At 59.9% G+C, this 17,421-nt stretch overlaps 1 protein-coding gene across 2 annotated transcripts in view; it reads left to right on the top strand.

The window, feature by feature from the left end:
• Positions 1–17,421, top strand: part of CTDP1 (CTD phosphatase subunit 1) — a 50,502-nt gene that overhangs the window by 13,725 nt on the left and 19,356 nt on the right. For both annotated transcript variants that reach the window (XM_039245828.1, XM_039245827.1), the window contains exons 5-11: positions 429–579; positions 3,048–3,138; positions 4,749–4,915; positions 5,958–6,929; positions 8,123–8,264; positions 8,680–8,883; positions 16,072–16,231. In XM_039245828.1, the coding sequence (XP_039101759.1) occupies positions 429–579; positions 3,048–3,138; positions 4,749–4,915; positions 5,958–6,929; positions 8,123–8,264; positions 8,680–8,883; positions 16,072–16,231 (1,887 nt within the window). The remainder of the gene's footprint in view (positions 1–428; positions 580–3,047; positions 3,139–4,748; positions 4,916–5,957; positions 6,930–8,122; positions 8,265–8,679; positions 8,884–16,071; positions 16,232–17,421) is intronic.

A 17,421-nucleotide genomic window follows, 5' to 3' on the forward strand; every position in this document is an offset into this window, starting at 1 on the left:
CGCCTTTTGGCTAAGATCAAGTGCAGGTTTTGTGCTGCATTGTGAGTTAGTAAACCAGCATCTTAAAGCAGTTGCCGGGCCAGTCTGTGGTACCTGGGACTGTAGGGTTCACTCCGTCAGGACACGGGGCATCGTGCGCCATCACTGGAGACCTGTTCTAAGTGACCCGCTGCGGCTGTGCTACTCGACAAGTGTTAGTGTCTGAGGACACGGAGAGTTCCCGTGCTCTCTCAGAGACCCTTGCTCTGCCGTTGTCAGAGGCAGTGTCAGGATCTGCCAGTGGCGCTGACCCCGTGGTCACCATACGTGGTCACCGTGCTGGGTCGTCAAGGGCAACGACGTGGGTGGTTACCGTGGGGGGTGGGGGCGTGCGTCTGGAGGTGCCTCCGGGCGGCTTCTGCCTTCTCACAGCACGTGTGTCCCTCCAGGGCATCTTTCACTTCCAGCTGGGTCGCGGCGAGCCGATGCTGCACACACGCGTGCGTCCGCACTGCAGGGAGTTCCTGGAGAAGATCGCCAGGCTGTACGAGCTGCACGTCTTCACGTTCGGGAGCCGGCTCTACGCTCACACCATCGCAGGTGGGCGACTCAGGCCTCGGCCACCGTGCTGGGCCGCGTGCTGTGTGGGCATGGTCCTCAGCGGGTCAGGTTTATTTCTTACTTTCAGTGACGTCCTTAACGATGAAGGGGCATGTGAAGCTCCCCCAGGTTCCATTTCGGTCCCCGAGCTAGCTCTTGCTTCCTGAGGTCAGGCTCACACCACGGGCCGCCTCAAGGTTGGTCAGCACTGCTGTGTGGGAGAGCGAGAAGTTTCTACTTAAGCCGACTCAGAATTTGATCTTGGATCCGAAACCCTCTGGAGCCATGTTGCTTCCATCTGTTTACTAACGCTCTCAGTGCAGGTGAAGTGGTTGTGAGTAAAGTGTGTGGTGACTTAGCACTAACTTGTGACCTTGGTGCAGTTGGTGGTGTGTGCTGGCCGTGTGTGGGGGCGGGTGTGGGCATCCCCAGCGGTGCCCCCCCAGTGGCCCGTCTGGCTGGGCGTGGTGCCTCGGGGGCAGCCGGGCTCCAGTCCACCGTGGCTGTCTGTGGATGTCGGCACCTGCATTGCAGTGGCTCAGAGCACCCTCATGGCCAAGTTAAGTGCTTCTAAATGGAAATGTTTTGACAGCTTGGTCTTGATCTTTGTGGACGGAGAAATGACTTTGGGATCTTCCGCTAACAGCTAGCACCTTTGTAGGCAGTTGTCATCGTGAGTACATTGGCTGTGTGTGCAAGTTCCTTCCTCGTGTAAGAAAGAACTTCCTGAGAGGTGACGTGGTGGAATCACTCTGCGGAACTCGCGTCCCGTGAGCAGCACCCCAAGTGCAGGGAGTGGTTATGTCCTCCGGTGCCCCCTCAGGCGGCCAAGCCTCCGGAGCCTTGCCATCTCTCTGGCCCTCCATTGGGAGGACCTGTGCGGGGTAGAGAAGAGAATACCTACTGGTTTAAATAGGAGGGCCTGGGGGCGCCCCTGGCGGTCCAGAGGACATTCCCGGGGCCTGCGCCCTCCACGCCCTGGGAACCCACCTCCAGAGAGGTTGCAGGCAGTTCCCCTCCCCACTGGCCAGCGTCTCCGCAGCAGGGGGGTCAGAGCCCCTCGGCTGAGCAGCGCTGAGTCCAGGGGACCCACCGTCGCCGTGTGGCCACCTCCAGCACTGGCGACGGCACCGTGCGCGTGAGAGGCCCTGGGAGGAGGCCTGCAGCCCAAGGGACAAGTGCCCCCACGTGGCTTTGAGGTGGTCGGGTCTTCAGAGGGTAGGCCGCTGGCACAGGAAGCGCGGGGGGCTGCAGTCTGGCGCTGGGCCGGTGGGCTTGGTTGTTAGCAGGAGACGGCTGGGGGCCCTGGCGTGGTTCTCACCACGGTTTCTATAGCTTCCTCTTCTGTCATTTTTCACGTTCTGAAAGTTACCACTCTCACAGTCTATAGGGTTTTTTTTTTTTTTAATGTTTTATTTATTTCTGAGAGAGAGAAAGAGAGACACCGTGAGTGGGGGAGGGTCAGAGAGAGAAGGAGACTCAGAATCCAAGGCAGCTCCAGGCTCTGTCAGCAGAGAGCGTGATGCGGGGCTCGAACCCACGAGCCGTGAGATCATGACCTGAGCTGAAGTCGGACGCTTAACTGACTGAGCCACCCAGGCGCCCCTGTAGGCTTTTAGTATAATTAGGGTACATCTATTTTTATTAGAATAAAACTATTAAGTGGTTTCAGATGCTTTTCGTTTATTGTAGAAATTCTAATAATTCTATGCATAAGCCTCAGGTTTAGTCAGCAAGTGGCATCAGTGTTTGTGTACTTAGTAAGGAGGTACATTTGTAAAGTTTTGTCTCTGAGTGTTGTCTATTCATAAATGCGCTGGATGTGCTGGTGGAGGGCTCTGTGCACGGCAGTGTGGGGCCCGCAGTGCACACACCAGGGCCCTGCGGAGCACTGTCTTTGCCGGGGGCGGGGGGTGTCCGGTGGACTCGGGGTCCCAGCCGACAGCAGTGGGTGGCAGAGGTGGGCCACGGTGCCTGCATTCACAGCCCTGCGGGGACATACCTGCAGGTGTCTCCAGAGGCATGGCCATCTCACCAGAGTGAGCGTGAGGCTGCCTGGCGCCTGGCTCCCCGCTCTGCGAACAGCTGAGGGCCCGGGGCAGCTGCACACAGGGGCACCACTGGAATTTTGGGTGCTGGCCCCTCATACGTCGCGGGACTGTGTTCATGTGTTTGTCGCCCCCGTGCACCCCAAGCTTCCCTCGGGCGTGCTACTGGGTGGTGCTCATCCTCTGTTCCCAGCCAAGTTCCAGGTAATGTTGGATCCAATAAGTGTTCAGTAAACACATGCCTTTAAACACGTTAAAAGGAGCCACGTGGATCAGTCCTGCCAGGAAAGAGAACGGCGGTCGGTGTCAGCGCGAAGCTTTGGGTCCCTGCTCCCGTCAGAATCGGCAGGGGCTCCACCATGTGCAGAGCAGGGCACCGCGGCTCACGTGTCTGACCTTCATTTTGTTTTCTTTCCAAAGGCTTTTTGGACCCTGAGAAGAAGCTTTTCTCACATCGAATATTATCGAGGGATGAATGTATCGACCCGTTCTCTAAAACAGGGAACCTGAGGTACGTACCTGGTCGCATGCGTCTCCGGGGCTCACGGAGCAGTTTCCAGCAGAAAAAGCAGCAGGCCCGTGGTTCTGGGTCTGTTCCCCCCTCCCTTTGCCCCGACACTCAGCCTGCTGTCTTCCCACCACACCCCTGCCTCCCCCCGCTCCCCAGGCATCTGGGCGGAGGTGGGCCCCAGAGAATGGGAGTCTGGGGAGGGTCGCTGAGGGACATGAGGGACAAGGGTGGTGACAAGCAAGGGGGCCCAGGGCCCTCCCCCCACCCCCCCGGGTGCCGCAGCCTGGGAGGAGGGGGTGCTGGTGTGCCAGGCTTGTGTGCTCTTAGGGGCTTGCGTGCTGTGGGTCCCACTGGCTCTTCCTCACATCTGGAGTCCTGTTCCCACCTCTCCCTGTCACCTCCGTGGGCCCCTGCCTGTCCCGCCCTGTGCTCTTACAGCGGGTGCTCCCACCCCCTCCAAAGGCTCCTGGACATTTCAGGACTTGCCCTGTTTCTCCCCAAAAAGGGAGCCCTTCCCCTCCCCCAATCGTGCTACTGTATCAGCTGTGACTCGTTGCTTCCTGAGGACACCTGGGCAGTAGCACAGAGGCCTGGGGCTCCCGCCGCTGCCGGCGTCCTTGCGGGAGGTTCCTGTGTCTCGCATGCGCGCAGCCCGATCCAGGGCCTTAGGAGCCAGGGGAGGAAACCGACGTGTTCGCTAGTTGGCGTCACACTGACGGAGAGAGAGGACGTGACTGTCACGTGCTGTCGGTCACAGTCACAGAGGCACAGGCAGCTGGGTCTCCCTTCCCAGTTTTCATCTCCCTCATGTGGAGTTCAAGGTGCCAGAAAGCGCCACTCTAGTTACTTTAGCTGCCTGCCTGCTGTTTACCTGTGGGAAGCAGACCGGGAGTAGCAGTGATCATTTCAGACACACGAACCTGCGCGTCTGGGTAGTCGTGGCCGCGGCTGCTAGAGAACCTGGTGGTGTCAGGTGGTCCTCCTGAGTTTGTTTCCAGATCCGAGAACAAATTCACTGTGAATGTTGAGTCCTACAAGCCTGTCCACAGCTCAGAAAGGTGGACAGAAATGGAATCTTACACAGCTGCGTGAGGGCACCAGGGCAGCATCTCTGCTGGCCCCGTACGTTCTGACGGCGTTTCTGGACTCAGAGAGAAACCGTTCGGATGCGCTGCAGGGACCGTCTCAGAAAGCTGAGCTGTAAGGTCATGCCCTCCAGCCTTCATCCGGAAACCTTTCCCCGGGAGGGGCAGGAGCACGCTGGCCGCAGGCCTCTTAACCTGTGACTGTAAATGTGTTTGTGGCCATCTGTGCCGGCTGCCCAGGATGGGGGCACAGCCTCCCAACGCTAACCGCTCTGCACTGTGGCCCCACAGGGAGAGTGCCGGCTCCCCCTTGACCAGTGTCACAGGCAGTGGGGGAAGTGCAGCTATTGTGGTGTGACTTCGTCTGGAAACTTTGAGAGTTTAAATAGGAGCTAAACCAAAGTCCCTGCAGTGTGATTTCCATCTGTTTCTGATTACTCTGTGACCTGTTGGCTACTATAAAAGATTATCATGACTCGTTATTCTTCGTAAAGTGTGTTAGTTCTGGTGCATTTTTACTCCTAGAAATCTCTTTCCCTGCGGAGACTCCATGGTGTGCATTATTGATGATCGGGAAGATGTGTGGAAGTTCGCCCCCAACCTGATAACCGTAAAGAAATACGTCTACTTCCAGGGCACAGGAGACATCAATGCTCCCCCTGGGTCGCGGGAGCCACAGGCGAGGAGGAGAGGTGGGTGACCTTCTGGTCGGCAGAGGAGCAGCGTGCTCAGACGTCCGTGACGCGGCTGCAGTGGGTCCCAGATTCACTTTGTTGTCATTGGTACTTCAGTGGTTAGAGACCAGCAACCACACCAGTGTTTGGTTTCCACTTGGGGTTTGTTTTTTTTTTAACAGTACTAACCCAAGTATTTTCCTGATTGAGTGAAGGTTAAGGAATTTGCTTAATTTAGTACATCTGAGTCCTGCCTGTTATCTTAGTTCTCTTTTTTAAAAAAATATTTTAATTTATTTACTTTTGAGAGCGAAAAAGAGAGATTGTGAGCGGGGGAGGGGCAGAGAGAGAGATACAGAGAATCCCAAACAGACTCCATGCTGTCAGCACGGAGCCTGAATTGGTGCTTGAACCCACAAACCTGAGAGATCATGACCTGAGCCAAAGTCAGGAGTCAGATGCTCAACTGACTGAGACACCCAGACGCCCCTCCTAGTTTCTGAAAAGACCAGCGGGACACTGGGAATTTAGCCACCGCGGTCCTTGGAAGAGCAAGCTGTGGGTCATCGCAGCTCCGGCTCATTGGTGGGTGGCGCTGGGCCCTGGCCTGGAGCTGCAGGGTGCCACGTGGGTTCGCCTGTCTGGTGAGCTTGAAGCCAGTGTCTGTCTGGAGAAGGTTTGAGGTATTTCTGATGACGTTTAGTTCATAAACAAGATGTTCTGAGGTGTGCAGTGATGCTGGAGGCCCAGACTGGGAGAAAGTGGGACCTGAGGGTGTCCCTCCAGGGGATAGATGGGTTGGTGCAGCCAGAGCAGGGCAGGGGCTGCCTCCCTGGGCCGTCCCCCCACAGCGTGGAAACCAGGAGCGTTCTGTACATTTTTAAACCATTGCAAGAAACCAAAACCAAGTGACCATCTGTGTCTAGACGGTCAGACCTCAACTATCAACTGTGCGTCCCAGGCTGGGGGCGCGGTGAGAGCAGCTGTGCGGCAGCACTGCCGTTGCTCTAACAAGCGACCGTTAAACGCTGGTCCCCTTTCCTTTTGTGTGCCCCTGTAGCGAACCAGCCTTCCAAAGCTGCCGATGTCACGGAACATGCTGCGTCCGTCAGGGAGACCGAGGAGGGACGGCAGATTTCTGGGGTCGAGCAAAGTAACGGCCTTGGGAAGCCTGCGAGGGAGCTCAACGGGGGCATCTCTCCGCGGGGGGACTGGCCCCTGCCTGGGCCGGAGGAGGACAGAGGCGCCCGGCCCACCCCCCGTGGCCCCTTGGCTGAGGGCAGGGGGCCCCCCACAGGTGCTCAGCCGCATGGTCGGACATTGCCAGAAAAGCGGCCCACTCAGGGCACGGCGGGCGGTGACCTGGACTTTGACCTTTCCAGTGACAGCGAGTCGGAGGCCCAGTCATCCTCTGATGGAGAAAGTGGGGAGAGGAGGGGCCTGGAAAGACCTCAGGGCCCACGAGATGCAGGGAGAGTGGCCCAGCGGGGGGGCCCTGCTGGTCTGGGAGGGGCGAGTCCGTGCGGAGAGCCGGCCCCAGGCGAGCACCTGGACGCGCAGGAGGAGGACGAGCGGGACGGCCTCTGCGGGCTGGGCGGCGGCTCTGCCGACCGGAAGGAGGCCGAGACCGAGTCGCAGAACAGCGAGCAGTCGGGCATCACCGCGGGCGAGTCCCTGGATCAGAGCGTGGAGGAGGAGGAGGAGGAGGAGGACACAGATGAAGACGACCACCTGGTCCACCTGGAGGAGATCCTCGCCCGAGTGCACTCTGACTACTACGCCAAGTACGACCGCTACCTCCGCGGGGACAGCCCCGAGCCCCCCGACATTCGCAAGATCGTCCCGGAGCTCAAGAGCAGGGTGCTGGCAGACGTGGCCATCATATTTAGCGGGCTGCATCCCACAAATTTCCCCATCGAGAAGACGCGGGAGCATTACCACGCCACGGCCCTCGGCGCCAAGATCCTCACTCAGCTGGTGCTGGACCCTGACGACCCTGACAGGGCCACCCACCTGATCGCGGCCAGGGCAGGTATGCGCCCCCGCCCTCAGTGCTGCCCGTGGGGCGGGCCCCTCTGCCCCTGGTGCCGGGTGTGTCTGCACTGACCTTGCGCGGCTGCTCTTCGATGGGCACGTCTGCTCGTCTCGTGGGGAATTTTCAGAAGTTTGTCCCCGCGTGGCTTCGTGTGGGCGCGTGCGTGCGCCCGCATCTCCTGGCCACCGCCACCCGCCCCCTGTGGTCGGGCTCCTCCCTCTGGCTGGGGTGGCACTCAGGGGTCAGGTGGGCACGACGGAGCCCAGGTAGCATGTCCAGGTGCTCGGTGCAGTGGCTGAGAGAGCGGCTAGGCCTCGGGGTTTGAAAACCAGACACGGGATCCGGGAGAACCAAGTACGTCGAAAGGGCTCAGAACCAGGAAAGTGAAGTCATTGTCAGAAAGTCCCCCTCCGACACTCAGGCTGCAAGGATTTCAGCCAAGGAAGTAGCTACCTGGCCACAGGCGAGTCAGGAAGAACCGCTGCTCAAAACACGCCATTACTGATTCTGCGTGGTCCTCACAGGCCGCTGGGTGCTATTTTCTGAGCAGAGACACCCCCGCTGCTCCAGGCCAGCTCCGTCCCTGCGCGTCACATCCTGTTTGACAGTCGCAGAAAGGGGCAGTAGAAGCCCTGTGTTGGTGTGAAGCGTTGGGAGACACTGACTGGGAGGGCGGTGGGCTCGCGGCAGCCCTTGGCACCCCGCATGCGCAGCCAGCCCAGAACCCCCACCTGGGCGCCCCGCCGAGGGTTCGCCTTGCCACGGACACAGCTGCATGCACGTCGGGAGATGTCCTTGTACCTCCCTCCCAGCCTGCACTTGGCCTGTCCATCCCCAGCCCGCTGTGCCTGTACTACCTGGGGAGCGGGGGGCGGGGGGGGTGGGCAGTATCCAGCAAAGAAGCCAAGAGAAGTGGCAGGAAGGGCCTCTGGGCAGCAACAGGCCGGGGCATTTGCACACACCTAGTGGGCCGTCTCAGGGAAGAGATCTTGGACAGCCGGCGTGGGTCACAGGCAGCGGGAGACTTCGCACAGAAGCAGGTGGGCACCAGGCAAGGCCCCATGGTGGGGCCCTGCTTCCCGGGGCATGCCAGGGGCAGGCCGCGCAGACAGTGAGGTGCCGGGTTTCAGACACACAGATGGCGCCCTCGCCCGCAGCCCAGGCCGAACTGACAGACCGTGTTCCTGCAGGCACGGAGAAGGTGCGCCAGGCCCAGGAGTGCGGGCAGCTGCACGTGGTCAACCCCGACTGGCTGTGGAGCTGCCTGGAGCGCTGGGACCGGGTGGAGGAGCAGCTGTTCCCGCTCAGGGCCGACTGCAGCCGGGCCCAGAGGTAAGTGCCGCCCCCACCGCCGCCCCTGCTCCCCCGGGGTCCCCGCGACCCAGGCCGGGGTCACCAGTGCTTCCAGCCCCGACACTCTCTGGCCTTAGGTCCCACAGGGAGGCTAGGGGCAGTGTCGTGGCCAGTGGTCGGGTGGGAGCCTTCCGGCCCATTCCGTGCATGTTCCGGGGGGAGGGCCCATTTTGTTTAGCGTAGCCTGAGAAACGCCGCCTACTCTCTGAGGCTGTTTTCCCGGGTGAAGTTGGGAAGCGGGTGTGGGGGGGGATCGGGGGCAGGGCAATGGCATGGGGCACTCACTGGCTGTCTTTATCTGCACAGGCTTTTGCTTGCAGTCGGGCCAAGCAGCCGTTGCTGGGTGTGTGGTCTGTTCCAGCACTTTCTCACGGCACTTGTTCTGGTCCCACAGGGAGGACGGCCCCGCGGCCTTCCCTGACAGGCAGGGCGCGCTCCCCACTGCCCTGTTCCACCCGACGCCCGTCCATCCCAGGGCCCCGTCTGGGCCGGAAGTTCGCATCTATGATGCCAACACGGGCAAGCTCATCCGGAAAGGTGCTGTGGGCCCGGGGCCCCCCGGCTCCCTGCCAGTCCACGCGGAGCACTCCTCCTTCAGGTGCGGGGGCCTGGGAGCGGGGGTGGCGGCAGCGGGCCCTCGGAGCCCCTCAGACCGTGCGCAGACCGAGAGCGGACTGAACGTGGTGCTGCTGCTGACGGGACGGGACGTCGGGGCTTGCTCTGTCCTGCGGGGGCTCGGCTCCCCTGCTTCGGCGTCGGCCTCTTGCACGCTCTGTCCCGTCTTGGTCCCCGGCCCTGGAACAGGCCCGGGTCTGGCCAGTGAGATGGCCTGCACGGCCCAGACCCGCTCTCGGCTTGTGGGCGCGGTCCCCAGCGGGCTGTTCGCCTGCAGCCTGGATCCGCGCCCTGATGTGGGCTCACCTACCCCTGCCCCGCGCCGAGGGAGGAGGGGTCAGCTCTGCCCGGTCCATCCTCTGCTCCTCTTTTTTTTTTCTTCTTTTTTTAACATTTATTTATTTTTGAGAGACAGAGGATGAACGGGGGAGGGGCAGAGAAAGGGAGACACGGAATCCAAAGCAGGCTCCAGACTGAGCTGTCAGCACAGAGCCCGGTGCAGGGCCCAAACTCACAAACCACGAGATCATGACTTGAGCCCAGGTTGGACACTCAACCGACTGAGCCACCCAGGCGCCCCTGTACTCCCGTCTTAACCTTGAAGAGTCAGGACACGTTCTGGGTCCGCCAGCACGCCTTGTGTGTTGCAGGTGTTCGTTTTTACTGCTAAGATGGAGAGCTCACCCCAGTTCTGCAGTCCCTCCGTTTGAAAGGAGCCAAACGGGAGTGCAGGACGGTGGGGTGGGGCCCACAGGGCCTTGGGGGTTAGGCCGACGTCGAGGCTCTTAGGAGGGAGGTGTTGGGCTCAGCCGTGTGGGTGCGAGTCTGCAGAGGGAGTGGGAGCCCCTCCTGTGAGGTCCGAGGTGGACACTGGGGCCCAGGAGGCCTAGAAAACAAGAACAGGGCTGGCGGAGATTTTAGAGGTGCTTCCGACAGAGTTCTGGTCAGAGGTTGTGAGACGCGCAAACGGGCCGTGGCCCCAGTTTGGTGGGAGGCCAGTGTGGCATCATGAGGAACGTGTGGGCCCGGAACTGTCAGGGGCAGCGTGAGGGGAGCCTCAGCCCAATGCGGCGCTAGGGACAGGGTGCAGGCAGAGGCCAGGACAGGAACGGGGTGGGCCAGGAGAGCAGGCCTCCGTGTGGCCGGCCGGCAGACCGCTTTCAGGTGGTGATCCGCGTGCTGCCCGGGAGGTCACAGGACCCAGTGCACCTGCCCTGCTCAGGGAGCGTGGGCAGTTCTGTGTCCCCTTAGCCGGCGTCTCCCCTGGGGCACGTGCCCTGGAGCATGCTGTGGGCCGCCTCTTACTGGGCCGATCATCCTGCTGACCACGGACAGTCACGGAAGCTGTGGGTGGAGGCCCCAACACAGTGGCCCAGTTTGTGGAGCAAAGCCAAGCACAGGGGCCCTGGGGGCAGAGGTTGGGCTTCGAAGCTGTCAGCACAGCTAGGACTTGGGACAGAGATTTTGAAGTGACAGTGTTGAGTCTTGGTTCTGAGATGTGCCCAGCGAGTGTCAGAGCCCATACCGCGCATGCGGGTACAGGACGCTGGGGAGCGGTGGATAGGCACGTGGTAGGCGGGAAGGTGGGCGTCTGGGCCCTGTGCCTGAGTCGGTGAGGTGAGGGGAACGACACTGGGGTGTCCCCTAGCTTCTTATCTTTCTTCACAGGCAGTGCTGTGACCCTCTGTGTCGATGTCCCCACTGCCAGGCTCAGCCAAGGTGGCTGATCTGCAAAGGGCAGCAAGGGGTGGTATGTCCCCTGCACCCTGGGCAGCTGGTGGTCCCGAGTCAAGTGTAACAAATTTCTGAGTTAATTGTAAGAACAAGCGTTGGAATGTTTCAGACTTAGGTTCAGGACGGTTTGGGGATTATCCAGCCTTGCTCGAGATCAGTGGAGGCACACCAGGGCTTCCGGGCTGCGGGACGAGTGGTAGTTGGGTGTTGTGGGAGCACTAGAGGTGGGCATGGACGTGAGTCAGGCAGGGCACTGCTCTGTTATGGGGAACACTGACGGTCGAGCAGCACACAGCCGCCCGCCCGTTCTCACGTGTGTGTGGTGTACGTGAGCAGGTTCCCAGGACTGAAAACCTGCGCTTTGACTCCGTCGTTTGGGAGGAAGACATGCTGTGCTATAGTTTATTCGGAGGTGGCTCTTGTTGGTGAAATTTTCTTCTTTTTTGAAGTTGGAAGTGTGATTTCTACCAACCGTTAATTGCATTATTGCCAGTCTGTGTCAGTGTCTAATGACCGTCTATAGGATTACTAACAGGGACGGTTAAATCCTATTAATCAGGGAAGGGTGGTGGGAAGCACCATCGCTGTGGTGATGCCATCAGGGGCCCGTGAGGCTTTTTTTAGGTAACTCTTGTCGTCTTGTGTTTACTGCATTTTTTTTTCGTGTGTAGGAAACTATACATTCTAAATGTAACGAACGTTGGTAGAATTTATTGATAGATCCGTTTACGGAATTGATGAGATGACCCGTTTACACGAGGAAGGTGATGCCCATCTCAGCCACAGAGGAAAGAGGAACAGGAGGGGCCCGGCACACGAGCATTTGTGAGACCCCGTGCGTTGTTTCGTCTTTGTGGCCGTAGAGTAAGGGCTTCCTTTCCATTGAGACCTGTGTGTGTGAGTTCATGTTGTGCCCCACCCACCTGTGTCTGTGATCCTCCTGTGTGCCCGCGGCCACCCGGGCACCTCCACCCCCAGTCCTCGCAGATGGGACTGCGGGCCACGGGGCCCCTGCAGCTGTGTGTCGAGGGCCGCGGGATGGAGGGCCCGAGAACGGTGGCTCGGCGCCATTCCGAGCCTGGAACCCTGTGAGGACCCCATTGTGACGGGGCACCTGGGGCTGTGGGTGCGGACGCTGCTCCGTGCGCTTGTCTGACTGAGGCCCCGAGGATTGTGAGTGTCCGTCCTCCTTGCTTTGATGTTTCTGGGTCAGGGCTGGGGACCTGACTCAAGGTCAGAGCTCCTTGGGGCTCTCCCGCCATCCCGCATGTTCATGAGGGCGTTTCTTCCCCATGAGATGCTCGTGCGCGGAGCACTCGGGGACAGCGTGGGGTAAGATAGGCTCATCCCGGTCGCTGGGTGCATCCGCCTCGGGCTTCCCCGGCGAGGCCCCTGGCGCAAGTGGCGGTGAAGGGCAGTCCCGGTCTGGGGCAGGGGTGAAGCAGCCGGGACCACAGAGGAGCAAGGTGCTTGCCAAGCTGTCCGTCGGAACTTCCCTCCTGCCCTGGGGACGGAGGACCGAACTCAGAATTACTTTGTGCTACTAGTTGTGAGCGTTTGGGGGGTGCGTTGGACGTCGTGGTATGAGCCGCTGACCCGCAGGCAGTTGTCAGAGACGCGGAGCGGCCCCTGTGCCCTTCAGCCAGGGTGCCTGGCCGTGGCGTCTTCGCAGACCTGCGGGCCCGTCTCACAGACACCCGGCCATGGTTCTCTCGTGGTCAGAACCCCGCCGGCAGGGCTCCTGATGCCCCTCTCGCTTCCACCCGCTCCCCGCCCCTCACCGGGGTACGTGGCCCCCGCTCGGTGCGGTGCAGGGCCTCCGTCTCCACTGCCGCCGCATTGCTGGCTTTCCCGTCTCACAGCCGAGCAGCGTCCTGCTGAGGACAACAGCAGGGGTGTGTCCAGCCCCGGGTGCCGCCAGGAGGGTGCTCCCAACCTTGGTGTCCACGTCCGCGTCACCAGCACCGATGCCCAGGGTGCAGGTGCTGAGCTGTGTGCCACCTGTGGTTTTATTCAAGGGTGGCGGTGCCCTCGTCCCACCGGCGGGGCAGGAGGGGCCCGTCCCCCCCGCCGCTGCCAGCCCGTGGTGTAGGCGCCATTTGTCACTGCAGCCACTCGACCGGTGCGTGCCCTCCAGGGACGCGCTGTCCTGAAGTTTTGTGTCTTGTTCTGGCAGTTTCTTAGCTGTTCGTTTCATACTTGAGGCCATGATGCACCCTGAGTTTCTGCACAGGGTGTGAGATTTTGGGGTGGGGTCGGGTTTGCTCCCACCCAGCCCTGAGTTGTGTGTCGGGGGTCGCCCGTGCAGGCCTGTTCTGGGTTCCCCCCTGGTCCCTCGATCTGTGCACATTTTGGCCTTTCCTTGATCTTAAGGTGAAAACATTCCATTTTTCACCTTCAAGTATGATGTGGGCTGTAGGTTTTCTGTGGATGCTTTTTACCAAACTGGGGAAGTTCTCTCTCTTCCCATATTTCTGAGAGTTTTTATCCTGAATGGGTATTTTTTCCAGATGCCTTGTCTGTACTGATACCACATGGTTTTTTGTCTTTGGCCTGTCGTTCGAATTGTTTCTCTTGCTGGCTGAGTAACATTTCTCTCCGCTTTCAAGACTTTCTTCCTTGTCTTGAATAGTAAGTTTGACAACAAAGCGTCTTTTTGTGGATTTGGAGGTTTGTCCTTTTTGGATCCACTCAGGCTTCTTGAATCTGAACGTTTAATGCCTTTTGCCAAGTTTAGGATGTTTCCAGCCCTGTTCTCTGAGGACTTTTCCAGCTCTGTCCCCATTCTGGGCTCCTGGACACAAGTACTGAGTCCTGTGTTCTTAAGGCTCTTCCTTTCTCCCTTCTCAGTCTGTCTTCTTCCTGACACATAGGAGCCATTTCTCCTGTGCTTTCCGGCTCTGTCCCCCTCACTGTGACTCGGAGCCCGTCCAGTGCAGTTTTAAATTTTCGGTTATCAGCACGTGTTCATTCTGATGACTGAATGCTGCCGCCGTGCCAGGCCCTCTGCTCTCCCAGCCCGGTCACCAGCGCTTGGCGTCGCGTGGAGGCGCCCTCTGCGTGGCGCCCTCCCCCGTGCCCGCGGGTGCGCCTCTGCTGGCTCTCCTCCTGCAGCCCGAGGGCTTTCTGTTCCTGGTAAGACGAGTGGTTTTCTTTTCTTCTTTTTTTTTTTTTTTGTCTATTAGAGAGAGAGAGAGAGAGAGAGAGAGAGAGAGAGAGAATCCCAAGCAGGCTCCAGGCTGTTAGCCCAGACAGAGCCTGATGAGGAGCTCAATCCCATGAGCCATGAGACCAGGACCTGAGCCGAAACCAAGAGCCAGGCTTACCCGACTAAGCCAGCAGGTGCCCCGCGGGTGGTTGAAACGTGGACGGTCTCACAGCTCATGGTGAGAGCCGGGACCTTACTCAGTCCCCGTGCTAGGCCGCCTCCCTCCCGCTCTGCTCCGGCAGCGTGGTGGAGGCCCCTGTCCCTGGGTGGGGAGCCTGGGGCCGTCGCTGCTCCCAGGCCGAGGGGTCGCCGGCTGCCCCCAGGTCACCGCAGACACAGGGTGGTGGGTGTTCATGTTACCGCCCCTTCGTTCATAGGCGAAGGTGGACATCTGACTCTGACCCCTCCCAGCCTGGGGTGGGAGTCTCGTTACTGCAGGGTGGGGTCCAGGCCCCCACCCAGCAGAGTCTCCACGGACACTGCATAGTGGGGGGTGCTCGTGACCGGCTGGGTGGGAGGAGGAGCCTGACCCCCACTCTGAGCTGTCTCAGACCAGTGAGGGGGTGTGGTTTGCAGCGTAGGCCGGCCCAGGGGAGCAGTGACTGGAGGGGCCCTGCTGTGGGCTTCTCCTGGAGAGAGCAGGCCAGTCTTCGGGCTTGGGGTCTGCTCGCTGGTGTTCAGCGTTGCTGGCTCCTGCCCTCTGCCGTCAACCCTGCAGGTGGGGTCTCCACTGGCACCCCAGGAGGGTGGCAGAGGCCCAGCTGCCTTCCTGGGGGTGGAAGTCCGCTTGTGATTCAAAACGGACCGTGAGTCTTCTGTGTTTTATTTCCTCTTGCATTTACGGTCCCGTTTTGGGGAGCTGTGCAAGCAGCACGGTGTGGGGGCCTGCAGGTGTCGGGAAGAGGGAGCTCTCCGCCCTGGGGGTTCGTCCACAGAGCTCGCCACGTTAGACGTCGAACTGAGCCATCTGGGAGATACTCGTTCACACGTGTAACGAGAGGAATGGCTTTTTTGCACTTCTTGTGACTCTCTCTGGCCTCTGCACCGCCTGTTTCCGCCCTCTGATAGAGACACAGGAAGAAACTCTGCCTCCTCCCATGTGGCCTATCCTTGGGGTCGGGAGACACCCCGAGGGGCACTGGGGGCCCTTGACTTAGTGGCCGATTCGGCATCTTACGTGATGAAGAGACTCGCCCCCTTGTGAGGGACAGCGCCCCGGAAGTGGGCCAGCCCTCACGCCCTGGGCACCAGCTCTCCCTCCAGCGCTTCGTTTGTCCACGTGTCACGTTTGGTTAAAACTGCAACCGCTTTTCCGAAGGGAGACTGTGGCATGGCTGCTTTCAGTAAGAAGATAAGTGGCTGTGTCCCGTGGTCGGCCCAGGGGCCATGGCACTGGCGAGGCTCGCGTGTCAGGACGGCGCAGCACGGGTCCCCGTGTCTGTCCCTTGAAGTCCCCCTTTCATTAGACACATGGCTGCTGCTTGACCGTGTTGTGGTTTAGACTTCGTACCCGCGTCCTCCTCAAAGTCAGGAGGTTCTGCCGCGTCGTCGGGGTCTGGGGGAGCGGGTGTGTTCGGGGGGCAGGGGGCAGAGGCGTCCTCCTGCCCGTCTCGGGCCGTGGCCCGCCTGTCGTGTGTGCTCCGGGCCTGCCACCGACACGGGTGCGTGTGCCAAGGGTGCCGTGAGAGACTGCGGGGCCCAGCATGGGACCGGCTCCGGGGAAGAACATTCTGGAAGCGCTCACTGGTCTCTCATGTTCATATTTGGTTGACGGACATAACTGTGCAGACGAGTGCCGGGTCATGTTCTCCAGTCCCTGGGTGGACGGCACACCGACTTCAGCCCCGCACAGCCCGTCACTCCGCTTTGCCAGCATGTTCCTTCTGTTCTGGGCAGAATAGAGACACATGCTGGGTTGGTTTAGTGTTTTTAAAATCTTACAGCTTGCTCGACTTTATTTTGAGGATAGGTACCTTTCTTGCTGTTTTCTGGGGAAGTGACACTAGCTCTTTACATTTTGCCCTTCACTCCGAGCCAAAGGACCCAAACGTGGCGGTGCCGTGCCGGCGGGGACAGGAGGTGTCTGCTCTCAGCCGGAGAGAAGTGCACACAGGGCGGTGGAGGGACGATGTGGCTCTCGCGACTCCATGCTCTCTGTGCTCGTTACCTGTCCATGTCGCGCGGCCGTGGAAGCCTTTCCTCACAAGGGCCCTGTGACCTTTGTTTCAGAGTGGTTCAGCCGCCACCACAGATGCTCGCCCAGGAGCTGCCGGACACCCGACGCGGGGAGCGGCCCGGCCCCGGCGGAAGGAAGCGACAGCCCAGCATGTCCGAGACCATGCCTCTGTACACGCTGTGTAAGGAGGACCTGGAGAGCATGGACAAGGAGGTGAGGCCAGGGGCAGGGCACCCACTGCGCTCACGCACTGCCCGCGCTTGCCCGGGGATGCGTCCACTGGCAGATTTGGTGCAGCTTAGGGTGATGCATCAGGCCATCTGCAACATTGGAAAGCCTGGCTGCGACCCACAGAGGTGGGGGGGGCGGGTGCCAGGGCTGCTGGCGGCCTGCACTGCCCAGCAGGAGACCCAAGATGACCTTCTGCCCGGGCCACAGCTCTAAAGCACAGGTCACAGTCGGCAATTCACGGTAGGATCTTGTTATTACGCCACTAAATAGTTTTGGGCGACAACAGTGGAATTTTTGTTTTTTCAGATGCTTAAGCGTGGGAATGATAATAATATGGTCCTGAGTCCGTTTTGAATTGGAGGTTAAATATGGTAGGGATTGCCTTTCGGGACAAAACCACTAAACCGCAGACAATTTTGTAAGTCCGTTTGTCATCTTACAAAAAGATGAGCTCCTGCTCATCTTCAGAAATGAGCCTGTCCTGAGTCCCGCTGGCTCCTGGGCGCCATGGCCCCTGCTGTCCTGCGCCAGCCAGTACCCTTGACGGGGGGCAGGGGTCCCTCCCGTTGGGGTTTCCGTTTGTCTGTAGCTGGTTCCTGCAGCATCAGTGCAGAAAGCTGTGCGTCCAAGTGAACGTCACACCGGGCCGGCCTCTGCTTGGGACGGAAGCCGTGCTCTGGCTGGCCCCACGGCAGCCTCAGTGTCTGCTCCGGCACCACGCGTGCTCAGTGCTCCTCGCCACCGCTGGAAGGGCACACGTGTAGAAAGCGTGTTTTAGTTTATCTTCAGCAGGAAACGTAGGCGGTCACGTTTAATACAGAACATTACAGCGAGTCACCTCGTCCTCTGCAGACCCCCGTTTGCCCACGGTGTTGGACCCTGTCCACAAATGTGTGGGTCTCCCCTCTGCCGTGCCTGGATATTTGGCTGGTGTACGTGCTTTCTGCTGATGTTTCCTAAGTGTTTTCTCCGGGAGAATTTTCTCAGCACTGCTTTTTCATCTGTAAGCCCAGACTGTTGATCTAGGACGTTGCGGACCTCACAGAGACCTGGGGCAGAGGGCGCCGGCACGCGCCTCCCCTGGCCGCCCTGCAGACGTGCACAGACCAGTCTGCTAGGCGATGACGGTAACTTTGGCACTTGTTTCTATCAGGGGAGATTGGAATCTTCAT

The sequence above is a fragment of the Hyaena hyaena genome, unplaced genomic scaffold (genome assembly GCF_003009895.1).
Source record: "Hyaena hyaena isolate Hyena2069 unplaced genomic scaffold, ASM300989v1 scaffold_267, whole genome shotgun sequence".
In the NCBI taxonomy this organism is placed as follows: domain Eukaryota; kingdom Metazoa; phylum Chordata; class Mammalia; order Carnivora; family Hyaenidae; genus Hyaena; species Hyaena hyaena.